Here is a 16,780-nt window from a genome sequence, read left to right as displayed (position 1 = left end):
CTCTCATCATATTCACTGAACTCTTACCCATTCTATCCTCAGGTTCACTCTTGTGGTGAATGACACAAAACGGTGGAATGATCATGAGTGTGTCCAGCTGGCTTGCACAGCTGGGACTTCCTGAGTATTCATCTCTTCTCACCTCCTCCTACCAGAAAGTACAGGTGTGTTTTAAGGTTTTTTTCGTCTCATTCTATTGATACCTGTACATTTGGCAGGCAATTCCAGCGTGGCCCAGAGACTGTTCAAGCTCGGAATGCAATACCGGGGCCTGTTGTACTTTGGGTTGTGTTATGCATGAATTGTTCGTGACTCAGGCTCAATAAATTTGTTGAGACAAGGTCTTCAGGTGAGCATGCATGCCCTTCATACCTATTCCTGCGACAGCAAATCAAATCTGGAGCGACTAGTCAATCTCTAACTGGCATTCCTTTTGCCCACATGATATCCCTTTGGGAAGGAGATTAAAGTTATTGCCACATTTTGCTACAAATTCACCAATTCCATGAGTTTTAAGTGGTTTTTGTATTGTACCACCTGTATAAGCTGAAGGATATCGAGAGGTATATTCCAGGCACTCGTAGTGTGGCAAAGTATGCAATCACACTGATAAACATTAGTCTACGTTTGAGTAACATCATCCACTCAACGTCACAGCGACACAGGGGCTAAAGCTGTGGTTCACCACACCAACCTGGGTGGACAAGAACTCCAAATTGGCTTGTCCGTTTCAGGCCGCACGTGCTGCAGACATCCATAATCCCTTCGTGCGTCCCCTCGCCTCTCTCCTTTGGCTTTTAAGTTTCCGCGGCGCCTGTGAGCCATCGGTGAGGGTGAGGTAGGGTGTGAAGCGGCACGTCCGGACTCGCACACGGCTGCCCCCCGGGGGCCCCTGCGCTCTGGCCTGACAAGACGGCACAATTTTACAGACATTTCCACTGCTATAGGTGTATTTCCTGCTGGACATCCCTCCAGTTCTGATGTAAATTTCTTCCGTTATCTTTCTGTGTTTCTTGTTTTAAACAGCATTGTTGTGCTATCGGCTCATTACTGAAGGCCCTTTTTCTGCAAGTAAAGTTTCTCTTCGTAATATTGGGCCAAATCCTCTGTTACGGAGGCATGTTAATTATATTTGAGGCCTTAGTATCTCTCGACTCCGAACATCCAGGAAGCATTCTGTTCAATTTCCATTTTTTCATACATGGCCCTATTTCTTTGAGTAATGGAGGAGCCTCATCTCCCCGATCAGACTGCCAGGCTCGAATGGCATTTGTTCTGGAACACAGCAAGCTCCTGTCACCACTATACCTGTCTCGTGTCGAGCTTTGTAAACTACAGTCGCAGGGAATCTGACATTTGCACCCATCCTGGATCATAAATTCCAAGGCCAGGGCTGCTCGGTCACTCTTCGCTCTGTCCTGTTTCTGAACTGCCTACCTTACTCCACCCTACCTTACTCCACCCCGGCCTCCACTGCTCTTTCACTTTACAGAGTAATGCTTAAAGTGGTCCAATTGAAATGTCATTTGTCATCCTGCAATTTTTTCCTTTCATTCTTACACACAACTATATCCTTAATCCTAATTGTTACCTTAACAGGCACCCCTGATTAAACCTCATAACCTCTTCCCTACCTGAACACTCACTTTCTCCTGATGCCTAACTGTACATAATACCTAATATTTTACGTAACCACGATTGTTGCCCTATTGTTAACCCATAACCATACCCGCTGTTGTAATTGCACTGAAACCCAATTATTTGGATGATATAAACAGAAGCTTTCCTTTGCGGTACCAAATACCAAGCCGGCTGTGAAGATGCGTCGGTAATAACCGTGTGTCCAGCACTTGAGATGCCATTTTCAGAACGGTGCTGTGATATTTAGCACATGGTGTCTGACATGATGGAGAGCCCCCCGACACGGCTGCCAGGACAGCCAAGACTCAGGTCCGTACGGACATCTCGCACGAGGCCTGCCTGGAACAAGAGGCGGTTGTGGTACGCGTAGGCCGATGATGGCAGTGATGCCTCGGATAGGGTGCCCGACCCCTATTTCCAACCATCCTACCCTTACTATTCCCCCAAACACAAGAATTCCATCAGAAGTCACAACTTAAAACCTCTCTTTCTTTTCGAGACAGACACTGCCTCTTTATTTACAAAGGTCTTCTGCTTCCATTCAGTAATACAGAGATTATCAGGCGCATACAGACTTGGCATTTAATATGGAATATATATTTTTTGGGGGTGAATTTACTTTTCAAGATGACTTAGAACCAAAAGTTCATTGGAATTGTGTTGAAATTATTCTAGATTTTGTTAATGTGACCTTGAAAAGAAACAAAAACCACATACGACATTTCGAAGCAAATAAATTGATCCTTGAAAGTGATGTAAACTGATATCAAACTCAATTCACGGACAGTACTGTGTTAAACTTCTGTACGTTTTCCAGAAGTATCTCTTTATTTTGTACATTAGCCAAAAAAAATTTCAACAAAAACAAAAGCTAAACTAGAACGGGCACTCGGTAGAGCGCATACCTTCGCCGCAGCTACTGTTCTGTACTTGGCATGGGGGTGTAGGGAACAGAACAACAAAAATACGATTTTGACCTTTTCGTGACCTTGACCTTGACCTTTGACCCGATTGCTCCCAAAATCTAATCAAATGTGTCCCGTGTAATAACCAATCATCCCACCAAATTTCATGCAATTCGGTTGAATACTTTTTGAGTTATGCGATTAACATACACACACACACACAGACATACAAATAAATACACAGCGATCAAAACATAACCTTCCGCTTTTGCGAAGGTAATTATGACTGGGATTACGGACAGTAAAATTACAGTTCAGTACTTCGTGTAACCCCCACGAGCATTCAGGAGAGCACGTACACGTCGAGGCATCCTGTTCACGAGATTTGCCAAGGTTTGGACAGGAATCGCTTGCCATGCAGTGACAATAGTCTGCTGCAATTCACGCACAGAGGTAGCCTGCTGGTCCAAGTTGTCGATTTGACGCGTTAATTCTGCCCACAAGTTCTCTATCGGATTCATATCCGGGGACATGGCAGGACACTCCATATGCTCTACACCACGGTCAGCAAGAAAGTGTTGGATCGTGCGAGCACGATGAGGCCGTGCATTGTCATCTTGGAAGACGAAGTTTCCTCGAAAAGCTGCACGAGCAAATGGAAGCAACGTTTCTTCCAGAATGACCCTGTACCTGAACCTGGTGCAGGTTTCCATTCAGAACAACCAGGTTAGTTTTGCCCCCTGCATGAAAAGCAGCCCAAATGGTCACCACACCACCTCCAGCTTGGACTCTTGGCACTATACAATCTTCGTTGTGGGCTTCATGCACTTGTATGCGCACTCGGACGCGGCCATCTTGACGATAGACTAGAAATCTAGACTCGTCAATGAAGGTCACGTGATTCCAGTGTCCTGGCTGCCATTGACGGTGCTCTCTGACCCACTGCAATCCGCGCTGGCTGTGTTGTCTGATCAGGCGTGGCTTTCTCAGGGCACGCCTGGCACGATAGCCTGCTTGAACCAGTCGTTGGTTGACTAGCCTTCTGGATACAGGCACATTTGTCAGTTGCTGCCACTCAGCTCTCAGCCGATTAGCTGACTTGGTATGGCCATTGCAGACTAACTGGTGCAGCTGGCGATCATCTCTCCTTGTGGTTCTGCGTGGATGTCCTGGCCTCGGTATTGGAATAGGGACACCCCTCTGAGCATTTAGTTTCAGGATCTTTGACACCTGACCTTGAGTGATGCCATACTGCCGAGCAATAGCACGCTGTTTCATGCCAGAATTTCGTAAAGCCACCACTCCATGACAAACAGCATTGTCGAGTTGACGGACCATCTCCAGAGGAAGCGGCAATAACTTTTGTAGACGTGCAGCAGTTGTTTTCCACTAATACAGAACGCAACAACCCTTATATACCCGAATGTGAAGCCAATCGTCAAATGTACCTGTCCTTACATTTTGTCACACCACCTGTGATATAATCCTGTTATTGACTTCTTGCTGCGAAAGACAATCAGTGACATGGTTCTTTCAACAAAGACATCACCGAAGGGTAAAAGAAACCCACCAGATTGATATACTGAGTGCAGAAAGTAAACCCAAGTCAAGAAGAAAAAAAATTCCATATTAAATGCCAAGTCTGTACTTGGGCATCTTCTATCTGTCTCTTTCTGTCTTCCTACATGTCCTGAACTTTGTCTGACTGCCTGTCTATATGTTAGTTACACTGTTGCCATTTCTCAGCACCACAATGCCCATCAGACTGTTTCGGACAAGTTGCTGATACTCTTAGCTGTGAGTCGGTCATGACGTCGGCTCTGTGATGTTCGTGAATGACGCTCAAAATCATAACTGCTCGTTTTTTGAAGACTTGGTGTACGACAAATTTCAATGGTTTTCTGTATATGTAGGTCACACCCATTAAAAAATTGATTGTCTTTTGAATTGAAGATCACTGAATGAAATTGTTTCTTGAATTGAAGATCGCTGAATGAAATTGTTTCTTGAATTGAAGATCACTGAATGAAATTGTTTCTTGAATTGAAGATCGCTGAATGAAATTGTTTCTTGAATTGAAGATCGCTGAATGAAATTGTCTCTTGAATTGAAGATCGCTGAATGAAATTGTCTCTTGAATTGAAGATCACTGAACAAAATTGTCTCTTGAATTGAAGATCATTGAACAAAATTGTCTCTTGAATTGAAGATCACTGAATGAAATTGTCTCTTGAATTGAAGATCACTGAACAAAATTGTCTCTTGAATTGAAGATCAGAGAACAAAATTGTCTCTTGAATTGAAGATCGTTGAATGAAATTGTCTCTTGAATTGAAGATCAGAGAACAAAATTGTCTCTTGAATTGAAAATCACTGAATGAAATTGTCTCTTGAATTGAAGATCGCTGAATGAAATTGTCTCTTGAATTGAAGATCACTGAATGAAATTGTCTCTTGAATTGAAGATCACTGAACAAAATTGTCTCTTGAATTGAAGATCACTGAATGAAATTGTCTCTTGAATTGAAGATCACTGAATGAAATTGTCTCTTGAATTGAAGATCATTGAACAAAATTGTCTCTTGAATTGAAGATCACTGAACAAAATTGTTTCTTGAATTGAAGATCACTGAATGAAATTGTCTCTTGAATTGAAGATCACTGAACAAAATTGTTTCTTGAATTGAAGATCACTGAATGAAATTGTTTCTTGAATTGAAGATCACTGAATGAAATTGTCTCTTGAATTGAAGATCATTGAACAAAATTGTTTCTTGAATTGAAGATCATTGAACAAAATTGTCTCTTGAATTGAAGATCATTGAACAAAATTGTCTCTTGAATTGAAGATCACTGAACAAAATTGTTTCTTGAATTGAAGATCACTGAACAAAATTGTCTCTTGAATTGAAGATCAGAGAACAAAATTGTCTCTTGAATTGAAGATCATTGAACAAAATTGTCTCTTGAATTGAAGATCACTGAACAAAATTGTTTCTTGAATTGAAGATCACTGAACAAAATTGTCTCTTGAATTGAAGATCACTGAACAAAATTGTTTCTTGAATTGAAGATCACTGAATGAAATTGTCTCTTGAATTGAAGATCACTGAACAAAATTGTCTCTTGAATTGAAGATCAGAGAACAAAATTGTCTCTTGAATTGAAGATCGTTGAATGAAATTGTCTCTTGAATTGAAGATCAGAGAACAAAATTGTCTCTTGAATTGAAAATCACTGAATGAAATTGTCTCTTGAATTGAAGATCGCTGAATGAAATTGTCTCTTGAATTGAAGATCACTGAATGAAATTGTCTCTTGAATTGAAGATCACTGAACAAAATTGTCTCTTGAATTGAAGATCACTGAATGAAATTGTCTCTTGAATTGAAGATCACTGAACAAAATTGTTTCTTGAATTGAAGATCACTGAATGAAATTGCCTCTTGAATTGAAGATCACTGAACAAAATTGTTTCTTGAATTGAAGATCACTGAATGAAATTATCTCTTGAATTGAAGATCGCTGAATGAAATTGTCTCTTGAATTGAAGATCGCTGAATGAAATTATCTCTTGAATTGAAGATCACTGAATGAAATTATCTCTTGAATTGAAGATCGCTGAATGAAATTGTCTCTTGAATTGAAGATCACTGAATGAAATTGTCTCTTGAATTGAAGATCACTGAACAAAATTGTCTCTTGAATTGAAGATCACTGAACAAAATTGTCTCTTGAATTGAAGATCACTGAACAAAATTGTCTCTTGAATTGAAAATCACTGAATGAAATTGTCTCTTGAATTGAAGATCGCTGAATGAAATTGTCTCTTGAATTGAAGATCACTGAATGAAATTGTCTCTTGAATTGAAGATCACTGAACAAAATTGTCTCTTGAATTGAAGATCACTGAATGAAATTGTCTCTTGAATTGAAGATCACTGAATGAAATTGTCTCTTGAATTGAAGATAACTGAACAAAATTGTCTCTTGAATTGAAGATCACTGAATGAAATTGTTTCTTGAATTGAAGATCACTGAACAAAATTGTTTCTTGAATTGAAGATCACTGAATGAAATTGTCTCTTGAATTGAAGATCACTGAACAAAATTGTCTCTTGAATTGAAGATCACTGAATGAAATTGTCTCTTGAATTGAAGATCATTGAACAAAATTGTCTCTTGAATTGAAGATCACTGAACAAAATTGTCTCTTGAATTGAAGATCACTGAACAAAATTGTCTCTTGAATTGAAGATCATTGAACAAAATTGTCTCTTGAATTGAAGATCACTGAATGAAATTGTCTCTTGAATTGAAGATCACTGAACAAAATTGTCTCTTGAATTGAAGATCAGAGAACAAAATTGTCTCTTGAATTGAAGATCGTTGAATGAAATTGTCTCTTGAATTGAAGATCAGAGAACAAAATTGTCTCTTGAATTGAAAATCACTGAATGAAATTGTCTCTTGAATTGAAGATCGCTGAATGAAATTGTCTCTTGAATTGAAGATCACTGAACAAAATTGTCTCTTGAATTGAAGATCACTGAATGAAATTGTCTCTTGAATTGAAGATCACTGAATGAAATTGTCTCTTGAATTGAAGATCATTGAACAAAATTGTCTCTTGAATTGAAGATCACTGAACAAAATTGTTTCTTGAATTGAAGATCACTGAATGAAATTGTCTCTTGAATTGAAGATCACTGAACAAAATTGTTTCTTGAATTGAAGATCACTGAATGAAATTGTTTCTTGAATTGAAGATCACTGAATGAAATTGTCTCTTGAATTGAAGATCACTGAACAAAATTGTCTCTTGAATTGAAGATCACTGAATGAAATTGTCTCTTGAATTGAAGATCACTGAATGAAATTGTCTCTTGAATTGAAGATCACTGAACAAAATTGTCTCTTGAATTGAAGATCACTGAATGAAATTGTCTCTTGAATTGAAGATCACTGAATGAAATTGTCTCTTGAATTGAAGATCACTGAACAAAATTGTTTCTTGAATTGAAGATCACTGAATGAAATTGTCTCTTGAATTGAAGATCACTGAACAAAATTGTCTCTTGAATTGAAGATCACTGAACAAAATTGTTTCTTGAATTGAAGATCACTGAATGAAATTGTCTCTTGAATTGAAGATCACTGAACAAAATTGTCTCTTGAATTGAAGATCACTGAATGAAATTGTCTCTTGAATTGAAGATCACTGAATGAAATTGTCTCTTGAATTGAAGATCACTGAACAAAATTGTCTCTTGAATTGAAGATCACTGAATGAAATTGTCTCTTGAATTGAAGATCACTGAATGAAATTGTCTCTTGAATTGAAGATCATTGAACAAAATTGTCTCTTGAATTGAAGATCACTGAACAAAATTGTCTCTTGAATTGAAGATCACTGAACAAAATTGTTTCTTGAATTGAAGATCACTGAATGAAATTGTTTCTTGAATTGAAGATCACTGAATGAAATTGTCTCTTGAATTGAAGATCATTGAACAAAATTGTTTCTTGAATTGAAGATCATTGAACAAAATTGTCTCTTGAATTGAAGATCATTGAACAAAATTGTCTCTTGAATTGAAGATCATTGAACAAAATTGTTTCTTGAATTGAAGATCATTGAACAAAATTGTCTCTTGAATTGAAGATCATTGAACAAAATTGTTTCTTGAATTGAAGATCACTGAATGAAATTGTCTCTTGAATTGAAGATCACTGAACAAAATTGTTTCTTGAATTGAAGATCACTGAATGAAATTGTCTCTTGAATTGAAGATCACTGAACAAAATTGTTTCTTGAATTGAAGATCACTGAATGAAATTGTCTCTTGAATTGAAGATCACTGAACAAAATTGTCTCTTGAATTGAAGATCGCTGAATGAAATTGCCTCTTGAATTGAAGATCACTGAACAAAATTGTCTCTTGAATTGAAGATCGCTGAATGAAATTGTCTCTTGAATTGAAGATCACTGAACAAAATTGTCTCTTGAATTGAAGATCGCTGAATGAAATTGCCTCTTGAATTGAAGATCACTGAACAAAATTGTCTCTTGAATTGAAGATCACTGAATGAAATTGCCTCTTGAATTGAAGATCACTGAACAAAATTGTCTCTTGAATTGAAGATCGCTGAATGAAATTGTCTCTTGAATTGAAGATCACTGAACAAAATTGTCTCTTGAATTGAAGATCGCTGAATGAAATTGCCTCTTGAATTGAAGATCACTGAACAAAATTGTCTCTTGAATTGAAGATCGCTGAATGAAATTGCCTCTTGAATTGAAGATCACTGAACAAAATTGTCTCTTGAATTGAAGATCGCTGAATGAAATTGCCTCTTGAATTGAAGATCACTGAACAAAATTGTCTCTTGAATTGAAGATCACTGAATGAAATTGCCTCTTGAATTGAAGATCACTGAACAAAATTGTCTCTTGAATTGAAGATCGCTGAATGAAATTGTCTCTTGAATTGAAGATCACTGAACAAAATTGTCTCTTGAATTGAAAATCACTGAATGAAATTGTCTCTTGAATTGAAGATCACTGAACAAAATTGTCTCTTGAATTGAAGATCACTGAATGAAATTGTCTCTTGAATTGAAGATCACTGAATGAAATTGTCTCTTGAATTGAAGATCACTGAACAAAATTGTCTCTTGAATTGAAGATCACTGAATGAAATTGTCTCTTGAATTGAAGATCACTGAATGAAATTGTCTCTTGAATTGAAGATCACTGAACAAAATTGTCTCTTGAATTGAAGATCACTGAATGAAATTGTCTCTTGAATTGAAGATCACTGAACAAAATTGTCTCTTGAATTGAAGATCACTGAATGAAATTGTCTCTTGAATTGAAGATCACTGAATGAAATTGTCTCTTGAAGTGAAGATCAGAGAACAAAATTGTTTCTTGAATTGAAGATCACTGAACAAAATTGTCTCTTGAATTGAAGATCACTGAATGAAATTGTCTCTTGAATTGAAGATCATTGAACAAAATTGTCTCTTGAATTGAAGATCACTGAACAAAATTGTCTCTTGAATTGAAGATCACTGAATGAAATTGTCTCTTGAATTGAAGATCGCTGAATGAAATTGTCTCTTGAATTGAAGATCACTGAATGAAATTGTCTCTTGAATTGAAGATCACTGAACAAAATTGTCTCTTGAATTGAAGATCACTGAATGAAATTGTCTCTTGAATTGAAGATCACTGAATGAAATTGTCTCTTGAATTGAAGATAACTGAACAAAATTGTCTCTTGAATTGAAGATCACTGAATGAAATTGTTTCTTGAATTGAAGATCACTGAATGAAATTGTCTCTTGAATTGAAGATCACTGAACAAAATTGTTTCTTGAATTGAAGATCACTGAATGAAATTGTCTCTTGAATTGAAGATCACTGAACAAAATTGTCTCTTGAATTGAAGATCACTGAATGAAATTGTCTCTTGAATTGAAGATCATTGAACAAAATTGTCTCTTGAATTGAAGATCACTGAATGAAATTGTCTCTTGAATTGAAGATCACTGAACAAAATTGTTTCTTGAATTGAAGATCACTGAATGAAATTGTCTCTTGAATTGAAGATCACTGAACAAAATTGTTTCTTGAATTGAAGATCAGAGAACAAAATTGTTTCTTGAATTGAAGATCACTGAATGAAATTGTTTCTTGAATTGAAGATCACTGAATGAAATTGTTTCTTGAATTGAAGATCACTGAATGAAATTGTTTCTTGAATTGAAGATCACTGAATGAAATTGTCTCTTGAATTGAAGATCATTGAACAAAATTGTCTCTTGAATTGAAGATCACTGAACAAAATTGTTTCTTGAATTGAAGATCACTGAATGAAATTGCCTCTTGAATTGAAGATCACTGAACAAAATTGTTTCTTGAATTGAAGATCACTGAATGAAATTGTCGCTTGAATTGAAGATCACTGAATGAAATTGCCTCTTGAATTGAAGATCACTGAATGAAATTGCCTCTTGAATTGAAGATCACTGAATGAAATTGCCTCTTGAATTGAAGATCACTGAACAAAATTATCTCTTGAATTGAAGATCACTGAACAAAATTATCTCTTGAATTGAAGATCACTGAATGAAATTGCCTCTTGAATTGAAGATCACTGAACAAAATTGTTTCTTGAATTGAAGATCACTGTATGAAATTATCTCTTGAATTGAAGATCACTGAATTAAATGTTTCAAGACATCACTGCTTCATTTGTCCTAAAATATTATTTTTTCGATGCACAGCGTTCCCGGTGTGTACCCTGGTTTAGAATAGGTACACCATATCCCTGCATGTCATAAGAGGCGACGAAGAGGGTTGATGTCAGGAAGGGCATCCGGCCATAACAACATTGCCTCAAAAAAAAAGAGAACCATGACAATTACAACTACATATTGGCAGGGTGCAGCCCGAAGTGGAGATCGGTTTCTGAGGTTTGGGACATGGAATGTAGGCCCAATGACAGGGAGATCAGGAGAAGTTGTGGAAGTATTGGTCAGAAGAAGTGTGGACATATGTTGTGTGCAAGAGACGAGATGGAAGGGAAGTGGTGTGAGAATGGTGAAGGGTAGGCAGGGACAGAAATACAAGTTTGTGTGGCAAGGGTGCCCGGAGGGCGTGAATGGTGTTGGTGTCCTGTTTTCTGAGGAGTTTGTAGACAGTGTGGTGAGTGTGACTAGAGTGAGTGATAGGTTGATGATGGTGAAAATGATGATCGGAAAGCTCTTGGTGAACGTCATCTCGGGATATGCTCCACAGGTTGGTCGGAGCGATGAAGAGAAGGACAAGTTCTGGTGTGCGATAGAGAAGCTGATGGAAAACGTGAAAGATGAGGAAGTTTTTGTGGTAGGAGGAGACCTAAATGGACTTTTCGGAAGGAGTATTTGAGGGAGTTCATGGGGGTTACGGATATGGTGTGAGAAATGGAGAAGGTGAAAGGATTTTAGAGTTTGCTGATGGAGCTGATTTGTTGATTTGTAATACTCAGTTCCAGAAAGGGGATAATAAGCTTGTTACATACACGTCAGGTGGGTCGACGACAACCGTTGACTACCTGATGGTGCGTAGGCGAGATAGGAGGCACCCTCGGGACACAAAGGTGATCCCGGGGGAGGAGGCTGTTTCACAGCACCACTTGGTTGTCTGCGACATAAGGGTGAAAGGTGCGAGGAAAACTCGGCGGGTGAAGTACCAACCGAGAATGAAGGTGTGGAGGTTGAAAGAGGTGACAGTAAGGGAGGCATTAAAAGAGAGGCTGAGTAGGGTAGAGGATGATGTGGTTGAGCTTGAACGTGGTTGGATGTCAATGAAAGATAGTCTGTTGGGAGCCGTTGGTGAGGTATGTGGATGGACAAAAGGACCACTGAGGCAAAAGGACCATCGGAAACATGGTGGTGGGATGATGAAGTTGGAAAGAGGATTGACGAGAAGAGGAAGAAGTTCAAGGAATGGCAGAAGGCGAAGGGTACGGGAGCAGAAAAAGCAGAGCATGAAAGTTATAAGGCAGCCAGGAAGGCTGCAAAGAAAGAGGTAGCAAAGGCGCAGGAGGCATGTCGGAAAATGTTCGCAGAACGCTTGTATTCGGAAGAGGGTCAGAGAGCAGTATTCAGGATTGCAAAGCAGATAGCGAAAGAGAGGTGTGATGTGATGGGGGTGAGTTGCTTGAAGGATGAAGTGGGACAAATCGTTGTGGACCCAGATGGAATTAAAGGAAGATGGAAAAGATATATGGAAATGCTGTTGAATACAGAGAATGAATGGGATGGCAACATAGAGAGTAACCCAGTTTTAGGACCGGCAGTGAAGATAACTGAGAAGGAAGTTGAGGAAGCGATAAAAGCAATGAAGAGTAGAAAAGCGGGAGGGCCGACGGGAGTTGTGGGAGAGTTATGTTGAAGGCAGCAGGAAATTGGGGTGTGAAGAGAATGACAGAGATCTGCAATCTGGTGGTGAAAGAAGGCCTCATTCTCGTGGATTTGGGAACTGAGTACCCTCGTCCCTCCATACAAGGGGAAAGGTGACCCCCTGGAGTGTGGCTCGTACCGAGCGATAAAGTTATTGGAGCATGGAATGAAGGTATTGGAAAGGGTGTTGGAGAGGAGGATAAGGAAGAAGGTGAAGATCGACGAAATGCAGTTTGGATTTATGCCAGGAAGAGGAACGGCAGACGTGCTCTTTATTGTGAGGCAGTTGCAGGAGAAGTTCATGGAGAAGAGGAAGAAGTTGTTTCTTGGGTTTGTTGATCTGGAGAAAGCATTCGATTGGGTTCCATGCGAAGTATTGACATGGGCATTGAGGAAGTTAGGAATGGAGGAATGGTTGATCAGAGTAGTGATGGCAATGTACAAAAGAGCGCGCACAGCTGTAAGGACGAAGGACGGGAACAGTGGTGAGTTTGAGGTGAAGGTGGGAGTGCATCAGGGGTCGGTACTAAGTCCACGACTATTTGTAGCTGTGATGGAGGTGCTGGCTCAGAACATAAAGGAGGGTTTTCCATGGGAGTTGTTGTTTGCAGATGAGCTGGTGTTGATTGCGGAAAGTATGGATGGACTGAAGGAAAAGATGAACAAGTGGAAGGAATGCATGGAGACAAAAGGTCTGAAGGTGAATATCGGAAAGACGAAGGTGATGTGAAGTGGTAAAGCATGTGGTGAGGTGGAAAGAACTGGGAAGTGGCCATGTGCTGTATGCAGGAAGGGTGTTGGAGTGAACTCCATTCAATGTACAATGTGCGCTGAGTGGGTTAATCAAAAATGCAGTGGTCTGAGAGGGTCATTAACCAGTGTGGCAGCTACATTCAAATGTAAGGTGTGCACAGAGGGAGCTACAGATGGAGGAAATGTTGAGTTGGATCTTGGAGACGGCGTGAAGCTGGAAGGTGTGAAAACATTTTGCTACCTCGGAGACATGCTGAATGGATAAGGTGGATCAGACTCGGCAACGGTTGCTCGAGTGAGATGTGCATGGAAGAAGTTTCGGGAACTGAGTGGCGTGCTGATGAGGAGGGGAGTGTCGTTGAAGCTGAAGGGAAAGGTGTATGCTGCATGTGTGAGAAGTGTTATGATTTATGGGAGCGAGACATGGGTAATGAACGTAGAGCAGCAACGAAGGCTGGAAAGGGTGGAAATGCGAATGGTTCGGTGGATGTGCGGAGTATCGTTGAGAGAGAGGAAGACAAATGATGAATTGCGAAAGATGATGGGAATAGAGCCTGTGATTGATGCTGTGAAGAGGAACAGGTTGAGATGATTTGGTCATGTGTTGAGGAAGGATGAAGGTGACTGGTTGAGAAGAGTGATGGAAATGAATGTAGAAGGAAGTAGAGGACGGGGAAGACTGAGAAAGACTTGGCTAAAGATGGTGGAAGAAAAAATGCGGGCAAGGGGGTTAGCAAGGAGAGATGCAGAAAATAGGGCAAAATGGAGAAGATTGTCATGGTTAGCAAGGCTAACCCCCACTCTTGCACGGAAAATGGCCTTAAAATGCATGTTGTTGTTGTTGTTGCACAGCGTGAGGCTCGAGGAAGAGCTAGGTATTTGTTGCAGAATATCGATTGACGTTTCTTACCGACTACTTTAAAAAAATGCTCGATAATTATATTTTTATTTCTGAAAGAGAAACTTATTTAGCTTCAAAGTTGTATCAAGAATGACAGCCATTGTGGTCACGTTCCAGAGACTGAATCGTGTTCTAATTGAAGAGCCTCTCATTCGATTTGCTGTCGTACGACGTTTTAAGGTAGTGAGTGTGGAAGAGGGACAGAATTGAAGCAAACGAAGCAACTGTGCATCCATTATACCCTTGATCCTTCCAAAAAAAATTGTTCATCGCCTTGTGATGAAGAGCACGTTTACGTTCATTTTTCCTTTACATCCATTGATGAGCTTTTGTTCGTGCGTTGCGAGGAACTTCACCGGCTCTTTGTTCCTTCTTTTGAATCCACACGGCAAAGCAGCTCTTGGGAGTCGCCAAACTTCACGAAGAATTCTGCAGCACAAACCTCTCAAGTCAAAGAAACAATCAGTACTACAGACCTGAACAAACTTAGCCTCCCTCCATTTAGTTAAGAACGCAGTCGCTAGGAGCCAGTGGTGAGTACATTTGGTATGTTATTGACATGTGTATATATAAACACATGTGAACAGCACCACCTACAAATGTATAATGTATTGGTGTGCACATTTGGTATGTTATTGACATGTGTATATATAAACACATGTGAACAGCACCACCTACAAATGTATAATGTCTTGGTGTGCACATTTGGTATGTTATTCACATGTGTATATACAAACACATGTGAACAGCACCACCTACAAATGTATAATGTATTGGTGTGCACATTTGGTATGTTATTGACATGTGTATATATAAAGACATGTGAACAGCACGAGCTACTAATGTATAATGTATTGGTGTGCACATTTGGTATGTTATTGACATGTGTATATATTGTTGCGGATCTCCCGAAGCCCGTTCCCGTTACAAAGGGGGGATTAAACCCCTTTTTCCCCCCTGGGTCTTCGGGTCCGCGAGGCCGAATCGCCACTTCCGGGCAAACGTGAAAAGGGTATCGGGACAAATTCGCACGTACCTTTAACCCATGCTGCCACGAAGGCAGGGATCGAGCCTCGCACAAGCCACGCTTAATCGAGTACGCCCGAGCGGTATGCGTATCATGTGACTCGTGCTGTTACTTTTATTGGAACCCGATTCGAGCGGTTTTATTCGTACCATGCGAAGCCAATGGATGGAAGGGACAGGATGGTCAAATCAGAGGAAGAACATGATTTATTATAATTGTTACGGATTCGTCACTTCCGTCGTTGTGGTTTTCATCCACTGTAAGCATGTTTGGTTCCATGTACTATTATTGTTATCGTTTAAGTGAAATGGAGATAACTGTTTTCAAAAGGTAAAAAAATTAGTGTTTTAAAAGAAACCGGAAGAAGAAGAGGAGGAAGCAAAAAAGCGGAGCAAGTGAGGTCGGGAAGAAAAGCCGAGCTGCTTTGAGGTCTCGAGGAGACGCTGGCGAACGGGGGTCACGAGCGAACTTTGGGTTTCCTGGGAAAGGGATTCCTGCGACAGAGTTGTGATCACTGTGACAGATAAACCTGCGTGACAGGTTTTGCGGTTGATTCCGAAGAGAATCGTTGTTGGAGTGCAGGTGCGCCTCCAGTACGGGCCCGTCAGTCATTTTGCCTCGCTCCCGCCATTTCGCATCGCTCCAGCCTTTTCACTGCGCTCCAGCCATTTCACCGCACCCAGCCGTTAGCCTGGTTTGCGTGTGTAACGTGGATTTCGATTTGGAATTTGTGGTTCTCCGTTTGGGAGCTGTTGAACGTTCATACCCGAAGGTGTGATTTCCCAGTCGCCTTTTGAGGGCACCTTTGCGCCTCTTTGGCAGCGTGACTGTCAGCCGAACTGGATTCTGGTCTCGATACGACATTTTTCTTGCGATTACTGGAGCGTGGATCAACTTTGGCTTGGTGCCGGGACAGAGACTTTGGGAATGTTATTTTCGCTCACTTGGAGCACAGTGAGTTATATTGTAAGAAACTGATGGTACCATCATAGGAATGATATAATATTTGTTGGACAATTGATTAATATTGTTCTTGTGCTGTTATTCTTGTGTGACCTTAATACAATACTTATTTTTGGTAACAATTGGTGTGGTTTCACCATTGGTCATTGACACACAGAATAACACACCTTTCTGCCGTGACTCTTTTCGGGGCTCGGAGGTACACCGTGACCGGGGTTTGGGGAGGAGCACGTAACATTATTTACAATGATAATGATGAAGGAAAAGGGGACACAGAGCAGAAGCTTAACCAGTTTAACTTAAATTCCCAGACACAGGGCCCACTCACTCACACGGGGAAATGGAGGAGAAGAATGTTCGCGCGCCAAGCGCGCTCTGCCTTCAGTCGCTCCGGGGCAGCTCGCCTGCTCAGACACAGGGCCCACTCACTCACACGGGGAAATGGAGGAGAAGAATGTTCGCGCGCCAAGCGCGCTCTGCCTTCAGTCGCTCCGGGGCAGCTCGCCCGGCGTGGCTCTCCGGTGTTCGCGGCACGTACACAGGGGAAGGCAGGCAGGAGGAAATCGTGCGTCTGTGGCCCGGCGCGGGTCGTCCTCGAGCGCGCGATTAATACAGCGCAGAGCGCAGGGCACGGGG

The 16,780-nt window shown here is 40.5% G+C and overlaps 1 protein-coding gene across 2 annotated transcripts in view; it reads left to right on the top strand.

Moving 5' to 3' along the window:
- LOC137438506 (breast cancer anti-estrogen resistance protein 3 homolog) overlaps positions 1-16,780 on the top strand; it is a 253,752-nt gene that overhangs the window by 58,465 nt on the left and 178,507 nt on the right. For both annotated transcript variants that reach the window (XM_068133601.2, XM_068133602.2), the window contains exon 2: positions 43-164. In XM_068133601.2, coding sequence (XP_067989702.2) covers positions 60-164 — 105 coding nt within the window. In that variant the 5' untranslated portion in view covers positions 43-59. The remainder of the gene's footprint in view (positions 1-42; positions 165-16,780) is intronic.

This window comes from Myxine glutinosa, chromosome 13 (genome assembly GCF_964187855.1).
Source record: "Myxine glutinosa chromosome 13, kmMyxGlut1.1, whole genome shotgun sequence".
Classification (NCBI taxonomy): domain Eukaryota; kingdom Metazoa; phylum Chordata; class Myxini; order Myxiniformes; family Myxinidae; genus Myxine; species Myxine glutinosa.
The sequence above is the reverse complement of the archived record's forward strand: the minus strand, read 5'-3'. Positions and strand labels throughout refer to the sequence as shown.